Source organism: Panthera onca, chromosome A3 (genome assembly GCF_046562875.1).
Source record: "Panthera onca isolate mPanOnc1 chromosome A3, mPanOnc1 haplotype 2, whole genome shotgun sequence".
NCBI classification, from domain to species: Eukaryota; Metazoa; Chordata; class Mammalia; order Carnivora; family Felidae; genus Panthera; species Panthera onca.
Genome location: NC_138341.1, coordinates 114,329,774 through 114,355,795, shown reverse-complemented (window position 1 = coordinate 114,355,795; position 26,022 = coordinate 114,329,774). Strand labels below are relative to the sequence as shown.

The 26,022-nt window shown below is 51.2% G+C and overlaps 1 protein-coding gene across 1 annotated transcript; it reads left to right on the top strand.

Annotated features, from left to right (window-relative positions):
* Positions 1 to 244: 244 nt before the first annotated feature.
* SUN5 (Sad1 and UNC84 domain containing 5) lies at positions 245 to 15,198 on the top strand. The gene is given in 14 exon segments (XM_060615552.3): positions 245 to 446; positions 1,979 to 2,037; positions 2,229 to 2,303; positions 3,290 to 3,356; positions 4,274 to 4,335; positions 5,212 to 5,261; positions 6,622 to 6,656; positions 7,217 to 7,325; positions 11,623 to 11,701; positions 12,607 to 12,722; positions 13,231 to 13,398; positions 13,896 to 13,982; positions 15,033 to 15,155; positions 15,157 to 15,198. Coding segments are annotated over 14 exon segments (1,137 nt in total). The 5' UTR covers positions 245 to 381.
* Positions 15,199 to 26,022: the final 10,824 nt, after the last annotated feature.

The following is a 26,022-nucleotide window of genomic DNA, read 5'->3' as shown; positions in this document are numbered from 1 at the left end:
CAGGAAGGGGTCTGGGGGCAAGAACAAAGCATGGCCTGGATATGGGAGCCTCGGTTCTCACCCCTGCCCAGGCCCTGAGATCCTAGCATGGCCCTTCCCGTCCTGGGACCTCAATTTCCTCATCTTATAAGTAGAAAGGGAGTCAGAATGGGCTCATCCAAGGGGAAGTTCTGGGGCCAAGCTGGAGACTGGGCAGAGCCCCCACCCCCACCCCCTGCTCTGTGAGGTCACAGTGCCCACGACTCCACTTGACCCGGCTAGATCCCACATGGCACCTTCCAGGGAACACTAGGAGGTGGCAGCAGTGGTAGTCTCTTCCCCCTTGCCGACTCCCAGAGAGCCCCAGCACCGTTTCCCTAGATTTCCTAGAGAAGGAAATTGATGCCACGGTCCTTGAGGAACCCCAGGGACCCGTGTGACCCGCCTGAGAATGCCAGACCCAGGAGGTGAGGACGGCAGCCCCCCTCTCTGCCCAGTTCTTTGTGGTTTACCAACTGCCTTTGCCCTCTCCTTGGAGGTGAGCGGGCGGTCACCGGCCGCACTTGACAGAGGCAGCTACTGAGGTCAGAGAGGTCTGACTGTGGCTTTCCTAAAGTTTCCCAGCCAAGGGAGACCCTTTCCACATGTGTTTATTGAGCACCTGCTAAGCACTGAGCAGGGGGCTGGGGACACAGGGCCGCGCCAGGCGGAAGTGCTTCCTGCCCCCACGGAGGTCACAGTCCAGTGAGGGAGACGGTAAATGGGCAAACAAGCACCTCTGCCATCTGTCTGCCCACCTCTGCGCCCCCAAAAGGGGTGTATATCCCAAGAGGGTATACAAACCAGGGGCGCCTGCGTGGTTCAGTTGGTTAAGCTTCGACTTCAGCCCAGGTCATGATCTCACAGTTTGTGAGTTCGAGCCCCGCATCGGGCTCTGTGCTGACAGCTTGGAGCCTGGAGCCTTCTTCCGATTCTGCGTCTCCCTCGCTCTCTGCCCCTCCCCCACTCACACTCTGTCTCACTCAGAAATAAAATAAAAACATTTTTAAAAATATTTTAAAAAGAGGATATACAAAACAATCTGCTGGGGTGAGGGGACAAATCATCCGAACTTCAGCGTATATTTTTAGCCCACCCTCTTTTAATTTATAGTCCTCAAGAATGTATAAATATTTGAAAAAGTAAATAATATGTTAGCACACTTGGAGCTATGCACATATATATGTATATATGGTATTATATATATATATAATTGCTTCATAAATAAACATAAATACATCAGGGGAGTATGATAATAAATGTTTGGAGACCTTTGCCTTAAGAAATAAAGACAATTTGTTATCTCACATGCCAAGAGGTCCCAAGACGTGTGTGGTTCCAGAGCACGTTAGTTCTGTGGTTCTGCAATGTCCCCTAAGATCCAGGTCCCTGCCACCTTTTTGCTCTTCCTGTCGGCATCCTCGCTGTCACAGGCCACCAGGGTTCCAGAAGCATGGAGAAGCATGGCTGTATAGGGTGCAAGGAGAGCGGACGTTGCTTCCTGTGGGTCTCATTTTAGCAATGAGAAAGCCTTTCCCCCAAGGCCTCTATACCCAGCCCAGCCCCACACCTCACCCCGTGGGAACTCCCCCCCCGCCCCCCGCCCCACTAGAGCCAGTCACAGCAAAGGCACTGGGAGTGTGACAGCAGGGCTTGGAGCGATCGGGATTGTCTAAAATCACACAGGGTAGGAGTGCACGAGGGACCAAAATCAGCCTCCTGCCAGTGACGGGAGCGATTGGCTTTGCGGGGATAACCACCTGTGACTGCCACCGCAAACCGAGTCCTCTCCTCAAAACAGACTTGCGTTTGGGGTCAGTCAGACCTGGTGTGTCCCTGATTCGCAGGCTGGTGGTCTTGGGCGAACTTGTCCGCCACTCAGTCTCTCAATCTGGAACGCGGGGACACCACGTTTCTTGAAAAAATTATAAAATGAGATTGTGAATCTTGTTATCCCCAGGGTCGCCCAAAGAGGCCGGAACACCTGCAGGACGGCTCAGGACGCCTTGCCAAACGCGAGTGAGCAGGGAGGGACGAGAGGGGCCCTGGGGTCTTCGTGAACAGCGAGGGCCCGAGGCTCAGAGATGTCAGATGGGCAGCCCGGAGTCACCCAGCAAGGGGCGAGCTAGGGAGCAGGCGTGGCCGCACCACGTTCTGGGTGCTCCCCGTGTCTGTGGGCGCTGACGTGACAGGCCCCGTGCTCTCTGCAGGTGATGCCATAGTGTTGCCCATCCGCATCAACGCCCCGGCCCTGAGCCTGGCCCAGTGCGTGCTGGCCTGTATCTGTACGTATACACCGAAGAGATGCCCTGGCCGTCAACGTGGGCCTGGGTGGGGGTAAGGCCTGCACTGGGCTGCAGGGGAGGGAGGGAACCCTGGAGGACTTCCCAGCGAAGGTGGCAGGGGCGTCATTCCAGCCAGAGTCTCTTTGGTGGTCGGGGAGAGGGGATAGGAGGCAGACTTGCTGTTTGGAGGGGCTGCCTGTCGGCCCTCCGCTACTCTCCCGCCAGCCTGGCCCCTGGGGCCACTGATGAAGCCACGGAATGGTGTGACGCAGTGTGCCCTCCCTTCGGGCACGGGGTCTGACCACCCCCTAAAGATCAGCCTTCTATGCCAGTGTTCACCCACCCACCCCTCCATTTCCTCATCACTCAGTCATTTCTCCAGCCATCTGTCCTCGTATCCATCTGCTGTAATATCCACGCACCCCCTGGGTTCACTGCGTCAGCCATCGGCCACCCGTACCTTTATTTGTTACTACTCACACCCATCCAGTCACCCACCCATCCGTCCTTCCATCCATCCTTCCGTCCGCCCCTCCTCTCAACCGTCTTCCGTTTCATCCACCTTCCAAACCATTCTCTTACCATTCTCCTGTCCGTTCACGTGTCTCCCACCTACTCATCCATCCTGAACCCCAACTTTCTACCTGGCTCCATGGTGGGCAACACTGGGCACCTGGGGATAAACCAGACAAGGACTCTGCCCTTGAGAAGCCCCCAGTGTCTGGGAATGGGCATCGGCACATCCCAGGCTTCGTGTGCCCCTGAGTCTATGCTAGGTGCCTATTAACTGCCGGTCGCAAGCTGTGCCCACCTCTAGGGCCCGTCCTCCCTCTGAGCGGGTGCTTACCTGTGAGCAGAGCAGGGCTACCCTGGGCTCGATTACAAAATTAAGAGGGTCTCTCAGCAGTAGGACCTCGCCTCCTGCAAGGGTTGGTGGGATAAAAACAAGGGTGTGGCTACTCCCTGCTCTCCTGCCTCCTTTGCAGCCTGGATCACCTGCCTGGCCTGCTTCCTGAGGACTCAGGCTCACCAGATTCTGTTCAGCAACTGCAGGTGAGCGGGGGCAGGTGAGGGGAGGGTGATGGGGGCTGGGAACACGCAGCCCGTTCCTATGGCAGCCCCCTCACTGGTCTGAATGATCCCTTGATCACCGGACCAGACCAGCCATCCCAAACCTGGCTTTTAGCATATTCTCTCACCTCAGAACCCACTGTGGCTCCCCAGGGCTCCAGCACCTCAGCCCGCAACCTTCTGGAATCCTGCCCCACCCTTTCTTTCCATGCTGCTCTCATTCTGCATCCTGTTGTGGACCCATTGGGCCAGCAAGACTAGGGCTCTCACCCCCTGGCCCCGCTGTTCCTGCTCCCACCTCAGCACTAGGCGCAGGCTGTTTTTCTTCCTGGCATGCCTGTCCCTTCCTTTCCCTTCACTCTCCTGTCCCACGCAAACTCCTCCCAAGTGCTGCAAAGCTTTCCCCCTCATTCATCCATTTAGAGCCTGTATCCTAAACATCTTAATGCCTACTCTGGGCCCAGCCTTGACCCTCACCACTCCTGAGCTCCCAGTAGGGGAAGGCAGGCAGACACCAAACCCGGTGTTAAGGGTGAGGGTGGGCAGTGTTGACTCTGAAGGTCGTAGGAGGAGGGGACATTTGTTTGAGCTGAACCCTGAAGGGTGCGCTCACCAGGACAGAAGGGAGGGAACAGACAGTACGTAGCTGGAGACGGGTGTGAAAAGGACGTGGTGGACCACGGTCAGTGTATCTCTGATGGCCCCAAATGCTGGGGTGAGAGCTTTCTTTCCTCCGTGAGGCTGTGCAGTCACAGAACGTGGTCAGCATCTTGGAGGGGGTATCACTGCCCAGGGAGGGCCCTGCCCTTCAGGGTTGGAAGAGGACAAGGGCCAGGCCAGGACTTGCTAGCCTATGCAAAACCCCACTTCACCTTGACCTCTGCTTCTCTCTCTTCCAGATGCAGGCTGCTCTTCCAGAAGCTCATGGAAAAGACAGGTGTTCTCATCCTCTGTGCTTTTGGTAAGTCTCCAGGGCCCTGCCCCATCCCAGGTGGAGGTATCCCTGCACTCTTGCCCAACCTGGGGAGGAAAAGAGTGAAGGCTATTAATGAGTATTGCTGTGAGGATTAAATTAACTGATGACCAAGAACATGTTTTGAACACTAAGAAAAGCGCTGAAAACTCAAGTTCTCCCCCAACCGTGGTATGATCGTTATTACTTGTTTCTGAGCTTCAGCGGATTCCTTCCAACCACTGCTGTCACCTCCCAGGTCACAGCTTTGCTTTCTCAAGCAAAGGAGTCTCCTCCCTCCTCTCGAGTACACTGGCCCAAGGAGGCAGGGCAGTGGGGTGGGGGTGGCAGAAGAATTCATCCAATATTTTACCATTAAGTGTTTTTTAGCTGGGGGATTTTCATAAATGGGCTTTATCAGATTGTGGGAGTTCCATTCTATTCCTGATTTGTTGATTGCTTTATCATTAACAATGAATAGGTTTTAAAGAGCTTTAATAATGGTTTGAATGGTAGGATTTAAGGCAACACAGAGATTATGAAATACAGGGAACATCATCCCATTTTCTTCTCTTCATCGATTATCCCCAGTAGAATTGGAGCCGGGGAGAGAGAGGGGACATGGATTATTTGGTTTATGTGAGACACTCTACATATATGATATCATTTGATCATGAAGTGGATATTACTGTTGGTCCCATTTTAGGAGGAGGAAATTCTCAGAGGAGGAAATTGAGGTATAGAGAGATTAAGTAAATTCTTCCAAAGTTGTACAATGTTAGTAAGTGCCAAAGCTGGGATTTGAATCTAGATGCCTTAACTCCAGAGCCTAAGCTTTTAACCTTTCATCTTAAATGTCTCACTCTCATTCTCCTGGCCCCACAGGATTCTGGATATTTTCTATGCACGTACCGTCTAAAATGGAAGTCTGGCAGGTAAGTGTGTGCTCTCTTCAGGCCTCAGCACTGACTGGCCGCACCCCAACTAGTCAATGCTGCCTACATCAGCTTCTCTTACTCTCATCACATCTGGAACCTGATCAGTTCCTGACTCATTCCAGCCCCAAATCTCTGTCTTTGTGATGCCACCCACCTGGAACCCATCTCTCCCACCAAAATGTGGCTTTAAAGACCAGATTCAATAGTCCATCCTACAGAATGGCTCTCCTGCCTCTCCCTCCCAGAGGTGACCTATATTTCCTTTATCAAATCTCCCTCCTAGAGAACGATAGTGAGAATGGAACACAATTCTCTCTACTCAAGGCAGTTTGTTCTGTTCAAATGAAATGAGATCATTTGCTTTGTGGTTCCTGGGGAGAAAGGAGGAGGAAATCATGGCTATTGCTCCCTGTCAGAGGACAACAAAGAGTCTCAGAATGCTTAAGGAGAAAAGAGATCTGATGAGCTTGTCCTTCCCTCTACTCTTTTCTCCGTATAAACTCCATATACTTCAAGATCCAGCTAAAATGTCACTTCCCCCAGAAATACTGGGTGAAGGTGATGACATTCCCCTTTCCTCCCACAATTTTCTCTAATCATGAAAGCAATCATGACATTTTCCCAACTTTTTTGGGTGCTCTTGAAGGCAGAGCCACGTCTAATTCACTCCAGTGATGTCCACCTCAGGACTGGGCAGAAAGTTGCCACTATCGGTATTGGTTAATTGGATGATCAGATGGAAATGTGGAATGGAGGGAGAATGGATGAGATGATAGAAGTGGTGGATGTAGGGATGTGGGAAAATGGCTGGGAGGATAGATGGATGGATGAATGGAAGACTGAATGGATGAGAAAATGGACAGATGGACAGATAGGAGGGCAGATTAGATATATGGATGGATAAATGGATGGATGGATGGGTGGATGGATGGATGGATGGATGGATGGATGGACAGACAGTTAATGGGAGTTTGGATAGATGGGAGGGTAGATAGATGGGAGGATGAATTGATTGATGAAAAGGTCAATATATAAGGTAAGTTATATGAATGGGAGGGTGGATAAGAGGGATGAGGCAGGTTGGATAAATGGAGGAGTATATGTGTGAGAAAGGGTGGTTGGATGGGCTGGTGGATAGGTGGAAGGGTGGATGAATGTGGATTTGGATGGATCGACTTAAAATGGAGGATACACTGGATTTTGGATAGATGGTAGTTGAGTGGATGGATGGAAGAGTAAATGGGAAGGCAGATGAATGGATGGATTTATGGTTGTGGAAGATTGAATGGAGGAAGTTCTATTGGGCCCAGATGAGGCCATCTGAAAAAGATCCCTTGTTTCTGCAACACCCTACCAGGATGACAGCATAGATAGTCCACTGCAGAGCTTGAGGTAAGAAGAATCTGCTAAATAATCTTACTATCACCTAAAAAACAGAACTATATCCAGGACCTGTAAGGTATTGGCTAAGAATGTGGGCTCCACAGTCAGATAAACCTAGGTTTAAATCCCAGCTCCCATACTTCCTACTTGGCTAAACTTTTGCAAGTCACTTCACCTCTCTGGGCCTTCAACTCCTCATTTATGAGATGAGACATAACACCCACCTTGCTCTGGGTAATTATGAACGTTAAAGATGTCAACGGTCCTGAATAAATCACACTCAGCAAGTGGAAGCTGAGAAGAAATTTTAACCAACAGTATACCACCTGGTGGCATCATCCTTAATTGCAAACAAAATAGGAATATTTGGAAGGAATGAGTTAAATTTAAAGGTATTCCAAGTAGGAGGAAGAGACAAGAACCTGCTGGGTAGGGCCAGGGATGGGCCCAGAAGAGTGAGGAAATGTGAAGCTAGTTCTTTGTAGGTTGACTGACACAGATAGAAGCTAAGGGTGACAATAGCAGCATTGCAAATCAGTCACTCCATGTTCTCACTCCTTTCTTGTAAGAATGTACCAGGAGAAGGTGCAGCATCACTCTGGGGAAATCCAGGACCTCCGAGGTAACATGACCCAACTCATTGCCAAGCTCCAGTTGATGGAAGCCATGTCAGATGAGGTGAGATACTGGCCATTCTGCTCCCAAACATCTGACTTCTTTGTTTGATGCCCTTTTTCCTATTTCCCAACTTTTGGTGGAGCACATCCCCCAATAATTTCCTGGGAAAGAGTTAAATAAGAGGCATATTAATTTGCTTAGAACTTGCACACTTGAAAATATCTTTATTCTACCCTTGCATTTGATTGATAGTTTGGCTGGGTATAGAATTCTAGATAGGAAATATTCCCCTGAACATTTTGAAAGAATTCCACTGTTGTGTTCTAGTTATACTGCTGCTTTTGAGAAGTCTATTAGTGCTCTTATTATTGGTCCATTGAGTGTGATCTGTTTTTTTATCTCTGGGAGTTTGTATGATGTTCTTTTTATCCACAGTGTTGCATATTTAACCTGCGTGGGATTGGATTGCTGAGCTTATTGGATCTACAGATTTATTTCTTCAATAGTTGCTAAAAATGCTTAGCTATTGTTTCTTAAAATATTGTTTCTTCCCCATTATCTATCTCCTCTCCTAGAACTCCAGTTACATCTATGCTAGACTGTTAGAGTGATGTATTTGATCACCTGATGTGTTTGATTTTCATTCTTTTTCTCCATGTGCTTGAGTTTTGATATTTTCTATTCACATTTCTTTAAGTTTGCTACTAATCCTGTATTCTGTTCTGTCCAATCTACTGTTAAATTTTTCCATTAAGTTCTTAATTTCATATATTGCATTGTTTTAGAATACATATTTGATTCTTTTTCATAAATTTTAATTCTATGGTGAATTAACCATAGATTAATTCTCCAACATCTTACCTATGTCGTCCATTTTTTCTTTCTTTTATTTAATATATTGTTGTAGTAATTTTTATATCCTTATCTTCTAAGTCCAATATCTGGATCATCTATGATCTTTTTCTATTGTTGTTTTTCTTTGGAGTATCAGTCATATGGTATTGTCTTTTCATGTCCAGTACTTTTTTAGTGTTTTTCTGGACATTGTATACAAAAGAACTCTGTGCTCCAGATAGGTATAACTTCAACTAGAGAGAGTTCCCCATTTTCTTTGTAAGGAAGATGAGTACACTTATCACTTCTATGTAGATGTTCATTGAGCTGTTTCAAACCTGGGTGGCAATTTGTGTAAGATTTAGTCAGATTTTTTCAGCTTAACCCTTTAGTGTCCTTCCCATGCAGCTTCAAACTTTTGGTAGATATCTTGATGGGAAAGACTGACCATATGTCTGAGGCTTCTCAAGTCTCCAATTAAAAAAAAATTAAAAAAGTTTTTGTTTGTTTTAAATTTATTTATTTAATATGAGAGAGAAAGGGAGTGAGCACGAACAGAGGAGGGGAAGAGAGAGTAAGAAAGAGAGAATCCCAAGCAGGCTCCACTCTGTCAGCAACAGAGCCTGATGCTGGGCTTGAACTCACAACCTGAGCCGAAATCAAGAGTTGGACACTTAATGGACTGAGCCACCCAGGCACCCCTCTCAAGTCTCCAATTTTGTCTCCCAGCCCTGCATGAATGCAAAATCTGCAGCCCTAGTGGTAACCTTCTCTGCCAGGGGCAAGCTTGGATTCTCGGCCTCTAATTGTGCCCATAATTGGTTTAGTGCCTCCAGGTGTGGCTACAGCCTCTCAGTATTGATTCACCACTCCTTCTAGGGCAGCAGTTCTCAAAGTGTGGCTCCCATATCAGGAACATCAGCATTACCTGGGAAGATGTTAGAAATTCAAATTAATGGGCCCCCTCAGACCTACTGAGGATGGGAGCCAATCATGTATGTTTCAACAAGCCCTCCAATGTTTCTGATATATACTAAGAAGATGTTTGTAAGGCTTTAATCTCTTGCTTATTTTGTTTTGGGGTCCCTTCACGGAAAGGGGCTTGGTTTCTAAGCATTATGAGACTGGGAAGTTTTAATATGTCTTTCAGAAGCTTTCAAGTTAGCTCTTTGGCCTCTTCAATAGTTCTGGGTTTCAGTTAACATCTTATGGGGAAAACTGTTCAGATTTGAGGTTCATCAAGTCTCCAATTTTGTCCTTTTAGTCCTGTGTGTCTATTAAAATCTTTGCTGCTTTCTCTTTCACCAATAGTAGCCATTGTCCAGCCTATACCCATGTCTTCAGCCCATGCCCAGAATCATCAAATGCCCCCAGGCATTAAAAAATTGTTCATGAATTTCGGAATGGTTCTCTCCTCTCTAGAATTTTAATACATCTGGTCCTCATTGCCCGCATAGCTCAGTGGTGGCTTTACAATATGATTTCGTAAACTATCTGGTTTTACTAGTTGTTTTTAATGGGAACATTGATCCTCTGTAACTTACTATATCTTCCCTGGAAGCCCTACATCTCACCTTACATCTTAAATGTCATGATAATTTGCCTATGGGCTAGCTACCCTTGGGGCCCTTTCAATCTGGAAACTCATGCCCTTTAGTCCTAAAAAGTGTTCTTTAATTGTGTGATTAAATGGATGTATCCCCTCCCAGCCATATTTGGTTTATTCTCATTTTTGAAACTCCTATTATCTGGATGTTAAATTCTTGAACTAATCCTCTTTCTCCCATTTCTTCCTGTTTTCTTCTATTTGTTATGATATGAGAAAATAGTCTCAGCTTTATCTTCCAAAACTTCTTTTGAGTTTTTCATTTCTGCTAACATAGTCTGAATTCCTAAGAACTTCATTTTTGCTCTCTGGGTGTTCTTTTTCATAGATCCATATTCTTGTTTTATGGATACAACATTTTTTCTTACCGTTTGGAGCTTAGGCAGGTCATCAACCTTTCTGAGTTTCCATATCAACAAATCCCTGCCCTGTAGCACCGTGGCTGGTCTAGTTACTGCTGCCACATAGCAAACCACTCCAAAACTTAGTGGTGCAAAACAATTGTTTTATTATGCGCACAGATTCCGTGGGTCAGGGATCCAAACGGAGTGCAGTGGGGATGGTTTGTCACTGTTCCACAATGTCTGAGGCCTCACCTGGGAAGACTTGAAGGCTGGGGGTGACTTGGCATCTGGGTCTGGACCCATCTGGAAGCATCTTCACTCACATGTCTAGAAGTTGACATTGGCTATCAGCTGGGAACTCAGGGCTGTTGACTAATGCAACCATAGGTGGGCGCTCAGTGTTGTGTGGGCTTCCTCACAGCTTGGCAGCTCCAAGAATGAGCCTCCCCATGAAATAGAGCTGTATCCCCTTTTAGGCTTAGCCCAGAAGTCACACGGCATCACCTCTGCCATAGCCTCAGGCCCCCCCAGACTTATGGGAGGGAACCTTAGCCCCACCTCTCAATGGGAAGAGTGTCAAAGTCATACTGAAAGAAGGGTGTGGAGTGGGAGACCTGGTTGTGGCCACAGTTTTGAAGAGTCTAATAAAAATAATAGCCAGCATTGGGGTGCCTCGGTGGCTCAGTTGGTTAAGCGCCGACTTCGGGTCAGGTCATGATCCCACGGTTCGTGGGTTCGAGCCCCGCCTCAGGCTGTGCTGACAGCTCAGAGCATGGAGCCTGCTTCGGATTCTGTGTTTCCCTCTCTGCGTCTGCCCCTCTGCCGCTCATGCTCTGTTTCTCTCTGTCTCTCAAAAATAAATACACGTTAAAAAAAAAAATAGTGGCCAGCATTTACTGAGTACCAAGCATGCTAAGTGCTTTGCAGTCTTTATCTGGCAGGAGAGTGTAGTAGCTCAGAGCCCAAACACTGGAACCAAACTGCCTGGCTCTGCCTCTTACCAGCTGTGTGACCTTGGACACCTTACCCTTTTGTGCCCCAGTATTCTCATCTTTAAAATGGAAGTGATAACAGCACATACCTCCTGGGGCTGCTGTGAGGGGATAAGAGTGGACTTATGTGACACTGAGGACAGTCCTGGCACACGGTAGCAGCCTTACAAGCGTTAGCTCTAGTCCTCACAGCGGCAGGAGGAGGATGTAATTATCATCCCCATGTTACAGACAACAAGGTCAAGACTCAGAGAGGCGGTAACTAGCCCAAAGCCCCACAGCGGTAAAAGTCTGTCTGACTCCAGACGCCCTGCCCTTAACTTCCCTGAGACTCTGGTCCCACGTGTGACCCTGTCATAGACCCGGTGGGTGGGGTAGCGATGGCACCGTGTCACCCGGGCCTCCTCACAGTGTAGTGACCGGTGGTCTTGTGCCAGGACCAGCCACGGCCTCCACAGGCAGGGGTAAGCAGTTAGGGACACGAGGATATCTGCTGCCACCTGTCACCGGGTGCGAACCCGCACGTGGACAGGATCTATAAGAACACACCGGCACACGGTTTGTGTTTTCTGCCTTCTCAGCAAAAAATGGCCCAGAAAATAATGAAGATGATACAAGGAGATTATATTGAAAAGCCAGACTTTGCCCTAAAGTCTATAGGTAAGCGACTCCCCCTCACCGCCCCCACTCAACAGCCTGCCTCAAGGGTCCTCAGAAACTCTTCAGTGGGTGGATTTCAGTTCTGGTCTGGTATCCTCTGCTCCTGGCAAGTTCATGCTCAGAGCTAGCCTCTGCCCCCAGACGGCTTTTTTTTTTGCTACAATTTTCTATTTTCTCTAAAGGGGGCTGAGGTGGGGAGGGGAGGCCCTCCACTCCCCCCCACCCCGCCCCGCATCTACTCCCCCCCACTCCGCCCGTCCACTTCCCCCCCCCCCCCTCCAAACCCAGAGGCCGGCAGAGCCGGGGAAACTGACCGTCTAAAAAAACCAACGCAGGCCCAGTTGTAGTTGGGAATCAGTGTTGCGGAAAACCGAAGCAGGTGACTGGCATGGAGGGGACCTGGGCAGAGGCCTGTGCGGAAGGATGTTTGAGTTGAGACCTGGAGAGGAGGGAAAAGTCTTCCAGACCCAGGGGAACCCATGTGAATGGTCCTCCTGCGACAGCACAGCAGGAGTGTGTGGGGGACACGCGGAAGGGGGAGAGGTGGGGCCGGCCAGGCAGCACCAGCTGACCCAGGCCCAGGGGCACGGGGAGTCAGAGGGCACTGGTTTACGCTCTCGGGGCCTCACTCGACCTCTCAGAGCCAGAGTGCCCTCCTCTGTGAAGCAGGCAGAGCAAGAGCCACGGAAATAATAATGAGGCTGGCGGGAAGGACTTTGTTATATTGACTCACCTCAACCTCACAACAGCCCCGTGAGGTAGGGGGGTGTTATCACGATTATGGCTTCTGTTATCACTCCCATCACCCAGGGAACGTCTGAAGTTTACAGAGGGCCAGTGACTCACCTAAAGTGTTCGCCCGGCACGTGGTCAGTGCCCAATCTGACACCGTCACTCCCACACAGGTGCCTCCATCGACTTTGAGCAAACGTCTGCCACATACAACTACGACAAGGCTCGCTCCTGCTGGAACTGGATCCGGCTATGGAACTACGCGCAGCCCCCGGACGTGATCCTCGAGGCAGGGGGAATGGGGGGACTGGGGAGGGGGGGAGTGTCAGGGTCCTGGGGGCAGGACCTGGAAGCAGACACTGGGGGTGCGCACAAAGTGGGTGGGGGCCTGGTGTGGGGCTAGGGATAGGAACAGGAGACAGAGACGCGATAGGGGCAAGAGGCAAGAATAGACAGCAGGAACCACGGGGGGACTGGGCAGGAGCAGGGGCGGGCGCCGGGCAGGGACAGTCTGCTTTGGCACTGGAAGGGGGCCCTTCAGGACTTGAGGGTCAAGGAACCCTCGCAGCCCCAAGCAGGCCCCTGCCTGCCCTGCACTGGGCTGAGGGGAAGGTTCATTCTTACCGTCAGCAATCAGGGGAGCTTCCTGGAGTTGGTGGCGCTGGAGCCAAGCCTTGTAGATGGAGGGATCCGGCTCACCCAGGAGGCAAAGGAGGTCTAGGGGAGCCAGGGTGGGATGAGGAATTCACCTTAACCCACCCACCCAGCATGGCCCCCATCGCACCTGCCCCTTCCAGCCCAACGTGACCCCCGGCAACTGCTGGGCCTTCTCGGGTGACCGAGGCCAGGTGACCATCCGAATGGCCCAGAAGGTCTACCTGTCCAACCTGACGCTGCAGCACATCCCCAAGACCATCTCACTGTCGGGCAACCTGGACACTGCTCCCAAGGACTTTGTCATTTACGTGAGCACGCCCCCACAGGGAGCAATGCCTAACTAAGGAGACAGCCTCGTCTGGCGGGATTCTAGGCACCCTGTCTGCACAACCCAAGCAGGCTAGAGGGGCTGGATGAGGCTTAGTTAAGGCTGAGAATGGCCAGGTTCGGCGTTGATCACAGCCTTTAAGGATAGGAGATAAACAGCCACTTTATTTCAACCCAAGCTTTTCAGAGCCAATTTAGTCTACAGAGACACTGATAAGGAAACTGAGGTCCAGAAAAGGGTCAGGGAAACACCCAAAACCTACAACTCAGTGGCATAATTAGAAGAGGACCCTCAGCCTTTTGATTCCCAATCCAGTGCTCTTTCCTATCTATTCCTCTGTGCTGCGATGCAGTGGTGCCCAAAGAGGTAGGGAGTTCCCCATCCTGGGAGGTATGCAAGTCTCAGCTGGAGATAGGGCAACACCCTCTGAAGGCCCTGCCCGCATCTGACCCTTTTGCCTCGGTTCTGGTTCCACAGGGCATGGAAGGCTCTCCCAAGGAGGAGGTGTTCCTGGGGGCGTTTCAGTTTCAGCCGGAAAACATCATCCAGATGTTCCCGCTCCAGGTACCTGAGAAAGGCTGCCTACGTTGAGCACACAGCAAACGTGCACCATGTGCAGGGCTTTCCCCGGGAGCCCCATTTCATCCACCGACAGCCTCGCAGTGCACACTTGTCACTAACTCACGTGACAAACGAGGAAACCGAGGCTCAGAGTATGGAGCCACTGCCCAGGGCCAAAAGTAGGACCCGGAGGAGACCCATCCAGCTTCTAGCAGTGCATTGTCTTCCTGACTTGCCCAGGAGCACTCCCGTGGCAGTTCCTCCCGTGGCAGTTCCTCCCATGGCAGTTCCTCCCGTGGACAGGAGCTCTTGAACAGGGGGACCGCTTTAGCATCTCCATACTGGGAGGCCCCGTTGTCAGCACCTGATCTAACCACAGCAGGGCAAACTGGGGCCTGAAGGGGAGGGAGTCGGGGACAGGAGCAGGACACAGCACGGTGGCTGCTAGAATGGCCCTGAGACTCAGTGGAATGTCAACACTTGGGAATCAGTGATACTGCTCCAAATCCTGGTACCACAAATCTGCATGATCTTGGGCCATTCCCTTCGTCTCTGCCTCTCAGTCTCCCCTTGTATAATTCCCTGGAAGGTTAAGAGCATCCAGAGAGATCTCAGAGGCCAAGCCCCACTTTCTGCACCAGGCTCTGTCCCCTCTCAAGGAGGAGGCGTGCTCACCGAGCATCTCCTACAGGCCAGCTAGCTCCAGGGCCTGGTCTCATGGGAAGATATTACCACCCCCCCAGCCCATCTTACAGAGTGGGGAAACTGAAGCCCCAAGAGGGGCAGTGACTTGCCCCGGGGTCCCACAGCCATCTGTCCAGGGCCCCGAGGCTGGGACACTTTCCCCACCATGGTATATCTGTCTTTCTCACCTCAGTACCTTCCATCCCAACCCCTGAGTACCAACTTCCTGTGCGGCTTCGGGACAGTTCATTCCACTCTCTGAGCCTCAGTTTCTCCACCTGTGAAATAGGAGGGTTCCCTTCCACTCCCAAACACCTCTCTGGACAGGCATAGTGGAGGCCAATGGCCCCATGTCTGTGACTCTTCCAGAACCAGCCTGTCCGAGCTTTTGGTGCCGTCAAGGTGAAGATCTCAAGCAACTGGGGGAACCCACGCTTCACCTGCCTGTACCGAGTGCGCGTGCACGGCTCCGTGACCCCACCTCGACAGCTCTAGAGAGCAGCCTGCTCAGAGCTCCTACCCAGAGAGAGATTAAAGTTTATTCTTCACAGCCCAGCCCAAGTCGGAATGTCTTTTTGGCTCCAAAGAGTGAGGGTGGGCTAGCATGTGACGTCTGAGGCCACACTTAGCGATTCTCAGTCTCATCCTGGGTGTCCAGGCACCCTCGCAACAGCCCCATGAGGCCCCATTTCACAGATGGGGACAGTGAAGGCACTGAGCAAAAACTTGCCAGAGGTCACAGCTCACAAAGGGCAGCACCAGGATTCAAACCCAGCCAGTCTCATCCTTGTACATACGTCATCTCCCTGGCTTCGAGTCACGCTCTGCCCCTGACCAGGGGCGACTTTGGGCAAGACCCAGCCCTCTCGGGGCCTCACTCTCCAGGTGTACAACAGGAACAAGATTATGGCTGTTGTATTAGATGAGGTGGGAGATGAGAGGTCCCACCCTTGCCCAGCACAGAGTGTTTCAACATCACACAGACCATTTACTGGGTGGCATCAGACAGGACACACACCCTCTCTGGACCTCAGTTTTTCCAGGTATACACATATCTATTCCATGTTGTGCCTCCAAAGATAGTATGTAAACAAAGTAAAAAGACAACCCACGGAATGGTAGAAAACATTTCAAATTATATAAGGGATTCACATCCGGAACATATAGACTCCTAAAACTCAACCACCACCACAACAAAAAAATCAATTCAAAAATGGGCAAAGGGAGCGCCTGGGTGGCTCAGTTGGTTAAGCGTCTGACCCTTTATCTTGGCTCAGGTCATGATCTCTCATTTCATGAGTTCGAGCCCCACATCAGGCTCTGCGCTGACAGCAAGGAGCCTGCTGGGGATTCTCTCCCTCCCTCTCTCTCTCTCTCTGCCCCTCTCCCACTCGTGTTCTCTCTCCCCCCACCCTCTCTCAAAATATATAAATGAACTTATAAAAAATGGGCAAAGGACTTGAATAGACATTTCTCCCAAGAAATATGCAATGGCCAATAAGCACATGCAATGTCACTAATCATTAGTGAAATGCACATCAAAACTCCAGTGAGATCCCACCTCACACCCATTAGGATACTACAAAACAAAACAAAATCAATGCTTATTGTTGATGAGGATGTGGAGAAATCAGAACCCTTGTGCACTGTTGATGAGAATGTAAGAATACAGTCGCTGTGGAAAACAGAATTATCAGGGGCGCCTGGGTGGCTCAGTCGGTTAAGCGTCCAACCCTTTATCTTGGCTCAGGTCATGATCTCTTGGTTTGTGAGTTCGAGCCCCACCCTGAGTCGGTCTCTGTGCTGACAGTGCGGAGCCTGCTTGAGATTCTCTCTCTCCCCATCTCTCTCTCTCTCTCTCTCTCTCTCTCTGCTCCTCCCTTGCATGCTCTTTCTCTTTCTCAAAATAAATAAATAAAATAAACTTAAAAAAAATAGAATTACCATACGATCCAGCAATCTTGCTTCTAGGTTTATACCCAAAGGAATTGAAAGCAGAGTCTCAAAGAGGTATTTGAACACCCGCGTTCGTCACAGCATTGTTCGCAACAGCTAAAACATGGAAGCAACCCCAGCGTCCAACAGCAGGTGAACAGATAAAATTTGACATATACATACAACGGAATATTATTCAGCTTTCAAGAGGAAGGACATTCTGGAACATGCTACAACATGGATGAACCTTGAGGACATTATGCCAGATGAAATAAGGCAGTCACAAAAAGACGGACATGGTGTGATTCCACTTACATGAGATCCTTAGCCAAATTCACAGAGACAGGAAGTAGAATGGCTGCCAGGGGCTGGGGGTAGGGGAGAATGGAGAGTTAATTGTCTAGTGGTAGAGAGTTCCCGTTGTACAAAATGGAAAGAGCTGTGGAGATGGCTGGCGGAGACGGATGCACTTTAGTATGAATATAGTTAATACCACTGAACTGTAAATTTTAAAAGTTAAGATGGTAAATTTTATATTGCGTGTATTTTACCACAATAAAAATTTGAAAAAAAAATCTATGAAATACCTTAAATCCTTTAATGGAAAATTTGAGATACTTCAGAAACATAAGAAAATCCTATAAATTCTGATAGCACATTCTGTCATTACTGTATACTATTAGAAACGCAGATGTAAATTTTTTTAAGTTGCTGTTCCCTGAAGCCGTCACTCATATTTTGCATGCAATATCTTTGCCTTAGCTGAGTCCCACCTGTTTAGTATTTACTCAAGAGCTTACAGAAATGCTAAACACAGGGGTGCCTGGGTGACTCAGTTAAGCATCCGACTTCAGCTCGTGGTTCATGAGTTCGAGCCCTGAGTCGGGCTCTGTACTGATGGCTCAGAGCCTGGAGCCTGCTTCGGATTTGTGACTCCCTCTCTCGGCCCCTCCCTGCTCACACTCTGTCTCTCTCTCAAAAATAAAGCATTAAAAAAATTTTTTTTAAAAAGAAATGCTAAAAACTGTACCTACCGTGACTCTGTCCACAGAGCTCTCACACGGAGCATGGCACACAGTAGGTGCTGGGTAAATGATCACCAAGGTAATTGTCAACCTCCATCCCCATGCAGGTGATAGGAGGCCCAGTCCTCTGGGGGGAGAGGGGGTGACACTGCCCCTAAGCAGGGCCCCAGAAGGGGACAGGCTAACCAAACCGGAAAGGGCACAGGGACTGGAGTCTGCAAGGGAGGGAATTCATACGAGAAGGGGCAGGCTGGTGTAAAGGCTGGCAAGTGTCCAGCTGGGCATTAGAAGGATGGATGAATCGGAAATGTGCTTGTCTCCTGGGAGGGCATGCTGGACTGGCACATGCCCTGTGCCAGAATCTGTCCCTCTGGACATCCGCCAGGCTCCTCACTAACACCTGGCCCCAGGACCTGCCATCCAATGGTCTCCATGGTGGGATGGGCTTCAGGGGTCACCTCATAATCCTGCCACTCTCTGGCTGCTACCAGCAATCAGCGGACCAGGGAGAGACAAGTATCCAACCTGGCATTATTTCTGTAGATTTTATGAGAACCATTCTTGTTATTAAAAAGCTATACCGTACCAAGATTTGATGAAAAGCAGAGCCATAGACACCCCACTTCCTCCTCCAAATGCCCCTCCCAGCCTCACTCTGATGTTCTACATGTTTTCTTCCAGTAATTTGTCTTTTAACTTTGTTTAGAGTGTATTTTGTTCAGCAGGGATTTTTGAAAATTTTATGTAGTTAAATCATGTTTTCCTTTATAGATTCTTAGTTGTATGCATTGTCAGGAAGGACCTGCCCAGTTCCAAGATTCTAACAATATACTCCTCCTCTTTCTTCTACTAATCTTATTATAAATATTACATATGTAAGAATAGATATGTGATAGATAGATGATGGATATGCTCTGTGGTGCACACACACAAGGTTCAGATGTATAAAAGCTCTTCAGTGCATCTGGAATTTATTTTTGTGCATGGTGTGAGGTAGGGGTCTAGTTTAATTTTTGCTAAATTACTACCCAAAGGCCACAGTATGGTATCATTATTGAATAGACTATCTTTCTTCCATAGCTTGGAAACAGAGTCAATGCACAACTTCTGGTCTCTTCTTCACCGAACCCCCCGCCTCACCCGCACCAACACCATACCTTGTGAGTTACTCTAGCTTTGGAACACGTGTTGGTGTGTGTGCTTTCATAAGCACCTCGCTCTTTATTTCTGTTTCTCAGACTCTTTCTCTGCCAGGCAAACTTTCCAATCAGCTTGTCAGCCAAGTGGCATTCTTTTTGGGAGAGTAAAGCTCTTGCCCACGTCAGGTCCTCGCTTCCTGGAACATGGAATCTTCTCTCTGTGTCTTCAGATTTTCCTTCGGCGGCTTTAGCAACGTGTCATTGCTTTCTTCGTATGAATTCTGCGCTTTTTTGGTCAGATTTAATCCTGATGTTTTACCAGCGGTAGGGAGATTGCTAATGGGATCTTTACCCTTGGGGAGGTTTTCTATGGTTAGGGCAGCTGTGGAGGAAACCCCTGCTGTTTGACATTCACGTGGCACTCCTCTCCTCCATGGTCCCCACCCTCTGGAGGATTCCGGTAGATTCTCCCCAGTGTTCTGGAGGGATGTTCATGTCACCCCCACAAACATTCCATGATGCCCAAGTGTGCCCATGATACCCACCACCTCATCTCGTCCCCACAGCACCCCTGCAGATGAGGAACCGGGCCTAGGAGAGGCAGAGCCACTGCCTCAGGTCACACAATGAGTTATGGCGGGGCTGTGACACCAGCCCAGCCCTCAGGCCCCAGAGCCCTTACTCTCCCTTCAACCCTTCCCACAGTCATTTCAAATTCCAGCACCTTCGGGTGTACCGACCGTGGAACCATGAGTAGAGGCAGGATTCCTGCATTTTGTCCCAGCTGGGCCCCGAGAGCTGCCTGGTCGCCTCATCCCACCCCGGTCCCCCGTGCAATGACACAGATGGCACAGAAAGGCAGTGCCTAAGGCGCTTGATTCACAGGGAGCCTTGCTCTTTGTGAGGGCACCCATGGCTTCAGCCCGGCCCCCCTGCCTGGATGATCAGGCTTCCCTTTATTCACCTGTGTCTCCCCTTCCCCTGCTGCACAGCCCATCCTCCAAGGTCAATGGGCTCTGGGTTGGTACAGTCCACAGTGCACTTAAATGCACAGATAAGGGGACAGGCCCTGAGAGGGACCCAGTCTCATCCAAGACCCACAACAGAAACCCATTAAGCCCAGCAGGGGGCAGGGGCTGTCCCTTCCCTGGAGGGGCTCCTTGCTGTGGCAGCATCCTGCAGGAGAACAAAGGCCACCCCTAGGCTTCATTCCCCCCCACCCTCAGTCCAGGTCCACAATGCACAAGGCTGGCTGCCTGCCCGCCACTTGGCCCACCCACGGGACTGGAGCAGAGGAGTGGGCCGCCGGCCAGGGTGAGAGTCAGCTCTCTGCAGCGACCAAGGCAGAACCGGAGGTATAGGGTGCCAAACCACGCCGCTAAGGCCCCCAGAATGGCGCCTCCACCTCCGATAAGCCTAGCTCAAGCCGCAGGATTTGAGCTAATCCCACTAATACCCGGACGCCAGGCTAGGTAGGGCAGATGGGAGGGGCCTCGGCTTCTCCAAGACTCAGAAACCCCTGGACCAGTGATGACACAAAGCCCTGCCCTCACCCCTGCCTGTGCTTCCTCACTGTGTGACCCGGATGAAGTCACCTTGTTAGCCTCGGTTTCCCCATATGGACCCAGGAGAGGCTAGTCCTCACCTCATCCCAGCCAGAGATGGCCTGAGGCCCCCAAAATGCTGGTCCTCCTTGACCGCGGTGGTGGGTGTAAACCCCTCACATACAAAGTGAAGGAAGTAGCACATTACCCTCAAGTCAAATCCGGCTCCAAGCCCCCATACAGTTTTCCGGTCACTGTCACCCTGTCAGGACTCTGGGGATGACTTAACCCAAAAAGGAGGAGTCAATACTGCTAGTCACCATGCATCATGGTCACAGGCAAGGGTCCGAGAAGGAAGTGCTCCATCTACCCCTCTTCTCACTCACGGGGCCCAAGGGTTTATGGGAAGCTCTGGGAGGCCTGGAAGGCCGGCCTAGACTCTGGGGCCCCCAGCACCCCTACATCCTCCTGGTCTGTGGACACACAGAAGCTGCCCCTTTACCACAATGGTGGCAAACCACCTCCTGGTCTGTTCCATTCTCGGGGGCAGTTCCAGGGGCTGGGCTCCAGGAGGGTTCAGGCCAGCCTCCTGCCCAGGGTCAGCAAACTTCTGCCCCCCAACATGCAGCCCTGAGTCCGCTGAGCCCCTCGGCTTTTGCAGTGGGTCTGAGGTGGGAGAGGAGAGGAGGGGGAGGCCTGGTCCGTCCCCAGGGCTCAGAATAGCAAAGCTCCCCAGTGACCTCTCCTTTCTCTCCTTGCCAGCCTGTTCATCAATGCCACCAGCCAGCCATGTGTCTGAGGGAGGGTCTGGAAGTCCAGAAGACCCCTCTCGGGTGGGACAGAAGTTCCCAGATGGTCCTTTCCAAACAGCACAGATAAGCCAGGTGGCATCCCAGGAGGCTCTGAGACCCTGGGCTTTGCAAGGGTGGGTGGAGATGCAAAGGACAAATGACAAGCACCCTTCATGGAGGGCTGGACCTCCTGGGCCTGGAGCTGGGTGACTGCTGCGTATCTTCACGTCCACGTGAGGGAGGTGCCATTGGAGGAATGGACTAGAAAGTGGCCCGCGTGTGGTCACACAGCTTGTAAGCTGCGGAGCCGGAATTCAAGGCTGGCTGTCTAGCTCTGGAGTCGCTGCTGGAGGCGCTGGGAGGGATCGGGGTCCGTGGCTGTGGGTCCACAGGGAGGGGGAGGCAGGAGGCGCCGGGGCCCCCGCAAGCTGGCACGGCTGGTTCTCTCCCGCTGCCCCTGTGAGGAACTGAGGGAACACCCCCACCCCACATGGCCCTCCTGGGCAGAGCTGGGCCGGAGCAGGAGGTAGAAGTGGATGCCACCCAAGGAAGGACTTTCTAACAATCCAACCGTGCAGGGACTGAGCCCCCTGTCCCAGGAGGTGTGCACGCCTGTGTGGGGTGGGGTTACTCCGGAGCCCAGAATTCTGTGGATTCTCAGACCTGGTTTTAGAGGTGGCTCCTTCTTCCTCCTCCCTGAGGGGTCCTCAGCCCCGGATGGTGTGTCGAGGGCCACCCATTTGGACGTTGGCGTTTCTTATTGGAATCACCAGAAGGGGCTGCTTCACTTTCCAGATGAAGCTGGAAGAGATTTAGCCATAGGATTTAGGCCCATGGTCACCTAGCCAGCTAGGGGCAGAGCCAGGTGTAGGGGTCAGCCTGGCCTGGGTGCAAATCCCACTCTGGCTTCTGTGCTGGGTGGCCTTGGCAAGTCACTTCCCCTCTCTGAGCCTCCACTCTCTTCTATAAAGTGGGAGAAAGACCACCCACCTCTCCAGGAGCTCGGGGGACCTTACGGTGCACAGGGCGTCAGGACAAACACCAGGGATTTGAATGAGACGCCTCCCTTCCCCACACTTCGCTCCTGCAAAGGGGTACAACCGGCCTCCTCCTCCTGAATACCTCCCCACTCCCCTCCCCTCCCCACAGGGCTCCACCTCCCTGGCTCTGCTCCAATCTGACCAAACCCCTCTTACTTGGAGTGACCTCCAGACTCCTCTTTATCCACAACGCCCTGCATGCCTGGCTGACCTCCTCTCCCCACCTGCTTCCCCCCACCCCCCACCCCTCACCCCTGCTCGCTCTGCATCAGCCGCCTTGCTGCTGCTTGAAACTGGCCTCACTCCCGCAGCACTGTGAGGTCTCAGCTGTGCCCCGCCCGAAACTCTCTTTCCCTGAACGTCACCCAGCGGGCTCCTGGGTCCTGCAGGTTGCTGCTCAGCTGCTCAGAGAGGCCTTCCCTGATCATGTGTCCAAGTTCACGCTCTGTCACCCCCCACCTCGTCATTGTGTTGCCCACCCCCGGCTTTATTGGCTTCTACATCATTTGATCATTTTTACTCTTCTCCCTTGTTTGCTGCGTGTGAGGCCCGAGTTGGTCTTATCCCTGCTGTCTCCCTGGAGCTAGCACAAAGCCTTTATACGTGGGTGCTCCAGAAACAAAGCCTGCTGGGTGAACCTCACACAGGAGGGGTGCTGACACCACTGAGCTGCGGTGGGGACAGCATAGGCTCAGACTCTGGGAATCCGGGAACAAACAAAGGCATTCACTTGCAACAGAGCACTGGGGTAGCACAAGGCCCATTAAGATGGGCAGGTTTGGCACGGCCTGGCCTCCCCCAAGTCTCAAGGGGACACTCCCTGAGGGTCCTCACCAAGTCTAGGGCCAGGGTCTTGCCAGTAGCATTGCTTGGAGAACGTGGGGCTCACTGCAAACAGGCAGGAGGGAGACAGGTCTGGAAGGTGGAAGGCCTGGGGTCCAGCCACAACTCCCTCTGGACCTCAGTCGCTGCACCTGCAAAGAACATGCTGATTTCTGCCCTCCGGCCTCCTCCGGGTGATGAGAGGTAGGAAAGGCCTCTAGAGAGGCAGAGTGCTGTCCCTTGTCACCCAGGAGGACTGAGTCACCGCAGGCCAGGGCCCTAAGACAGCCCCGAGCTCCTGCATACAAGTGGGCCAGGAGTCAGGGGGTGCCCGTGCCCAGGGGGCTCACTTGGATAATCTTCATGGTGACGCCACCATCTCGGTACCCAGGACATGAGCCAGAAGGGTCCCCGGCACCAGGCAGAAGTGCTGGCGGGACCAGCTGCCCTGCGGTGCCTTGCACTGCCTGCCCGGCACTGCCTTGGCAGTCATAAAAGATGCCGCCCCTGCGACAAGCCACGCCTGTCACCTGCTTTATCTCCCCGCCACAGGAAGTCGGTGCTTCTGCTTTCCTCCACTTGACAGATGAGGCCACCGAAGGGCAGTAACCTGCCCGTGTCACACAGCAACTCAGGATTTGGACCCAGATCAGTCAGGCACCAAAGCCTGTGTTCTGAAGCCACGAGGGACACAAAGCTCACCTCCCCCCAAACCCTGTGAGTGGCATCAGGACAGGACCCTGCATTCCTAAGGTGTCTATACCCTGCAGTGGGTAGGGAGAGATCCCCTGTCTCAGCGGGTTTGGAAGAACATGTGGCTTCTCCCAAGTCCCAGCTTCCTGGGGCTCAGGCAATGAAAGGGCAGGCAGGAGGTAGGTCTGGAAGCTGATGTGTCCATGGTGACCGTGAGTTTGCACCCAGAAGCCATACACTTGACTTGGAGAACTGGGTCCTGCAAAGGAGGGTGGGGCAAGGCAAAGAGAGGCTGCCGAGTGATGCCCCGCCCCCCAGGGCCCTCCCAGCCTCAGTTTCCTGTGGGATGTCCTGTGATCTGCCTAGAAGTACAGCTCCCTGAACCTGCTCTGTGCTGCTCTCAGTCACTCACACCTCAGTGGGGAAGGGTCCAGCAAAGCCTTTCCTAAGGGCCACTGAGGCAGGGATGATGAGGGAAGGAGCAGGAAGACAGGGTGCCCCTGTGCAGCCCTCACCACCTGGAGTCTAAGCAGTAGGACCGGCGAGCCATTGGCCACTCACTGGCTTCCCAAGGGCCATATCTTCATAATCACCCATCTCTCCTCCCACACTCTCTGCTCTAGCACCAGGGGCCCCAGGGGAGGGCACAGGTGGCACTGAGGGCCATCCACTGCCGACCTCAGGCTCTATGGGAACCCAGAATCTCTGTTGCCAGGCCACGTCCCCTTCTCCTTCCCTCCAGGGAGTTCAGCCACCAAACATTTATCCTCAGTGTATAAATATGGAAACTGAGCTTCTGGGAGGTTTAGTCACTGGCCTCGGGTCATTCCAGGAAGGAGTAGAGAAGCTAAGATTTGAGCACGAGTTGGTCCGGCTCTGCAGCCGGCATTCTGCAGAGCATCAGCTCAATCCCAAGACACCACCGGCTCCAGGGTCCTTAGGGCACATCCCACTCCCTCACTCCCAGCACCTCTAATGCCTTAGGGAGCCGGACAAAACTACATAACTCCTCAGAGCCTCAGTTTCCTCATCTAAAAATTAGCATAAAAATACCCACGAAGGCGGAGTCCATGTAATATGTTCAGTCAAGGATAACAGGTGGGTTTTCCTCCCCTAATGATGTCCCTTCCTGGACCCTCCCCCCACAAACACACACGCACACTTGAGACTACCTCTCCCACCACTGCCTTCCCCTCTAGACAAACCTTTCATCCCCCACAAACCTTTCACCTCTTCCCAGCCTCTCAGGCAGAGCCCCAGGAGCCACTTACCAAGGCAGGGAACATCAGAAGATAACTTTCTTAAGTGAGTCACAGTCAGGGTGCTGTTGGGGACAAGCCAGTGTCACTGTCTTCAGGGCCCAGGACCTCCTGGTGCAAACCTACGTCCTACCCTTTCCCAGACAGGAAGATAGGGTGCCCAAGTGCAAGGACTCCTAGCGCTGGCTAGTGAGATCAGCTAACTCAGTGGCCCCCACTGCAGCCATTCCTTTGGGCAAGTCTGTGAGCTATCTCTCTTCTTGCTAACTCAATAGGTTTTTTTTACATTAACTATTTCCCTTTTTACTTAAATAAATTTGTTTTTAAAGGGAACTGTAGCTGCCTAGTATGAATGGAAAATCAGAATTATTCTCCAGAGATACAAAGCAAACTGAAGAGTGAGTAAACTTTCCCCAAAACGTAATTAAACTGTAGGTGGATGCTAAAGGCCCTGACCTGCTTGCTCTCCCTCTCCCCTTCTCCCCCTCTCCTTCCCTTCCTGCCTCCCTCCACCTCTTTAAAAAGACGAATAGTGGGGCGCCTGGGTGGCTCGGTTGGTTAAGCGTCCGACTTCAGCTCAGGTCATGATCTCACAGTTAGTGAGTTCGAGCCCCGCGTCGGGCTCTGTGCTGACAGCTTGGAGCCTGTTTCAGATTCTGTGTCTCCCTCTCTCTCTGCCCCTCCCCGGTTCATGCTCTGTCTCTCTCTGTCTCAAAAATAAATAAAAACGTTTAAAAAAAAAGACAAGTAGTGAACATCAGAGCTATTTTTGAAGTATTATCAGCACCACACATAGACTTCCTTTTCAGCTTCATGAGAAGGATTAAAGAAAAATTGAAAACTGATGCCTCTAGCTCTTCTAATCAAGGGGGGAAAAGAGAAGATACAAATTACCAATATAAAAATTTAAATGGGACATCACTACCTATCCTACAAACATTAAAAGGAAAATGAGGGAATATCATGAATAATTTTGTGCCAATAAATTCAACAACTTAGATGAAATGGACAAATTTCTTTAACAACATAAATAACCAAAACGAACTCAAGAAGAAATAGAAAATATGAATGGTCATTTATCAAAGAAATTAAATTTCAAGTCCAAATGTTT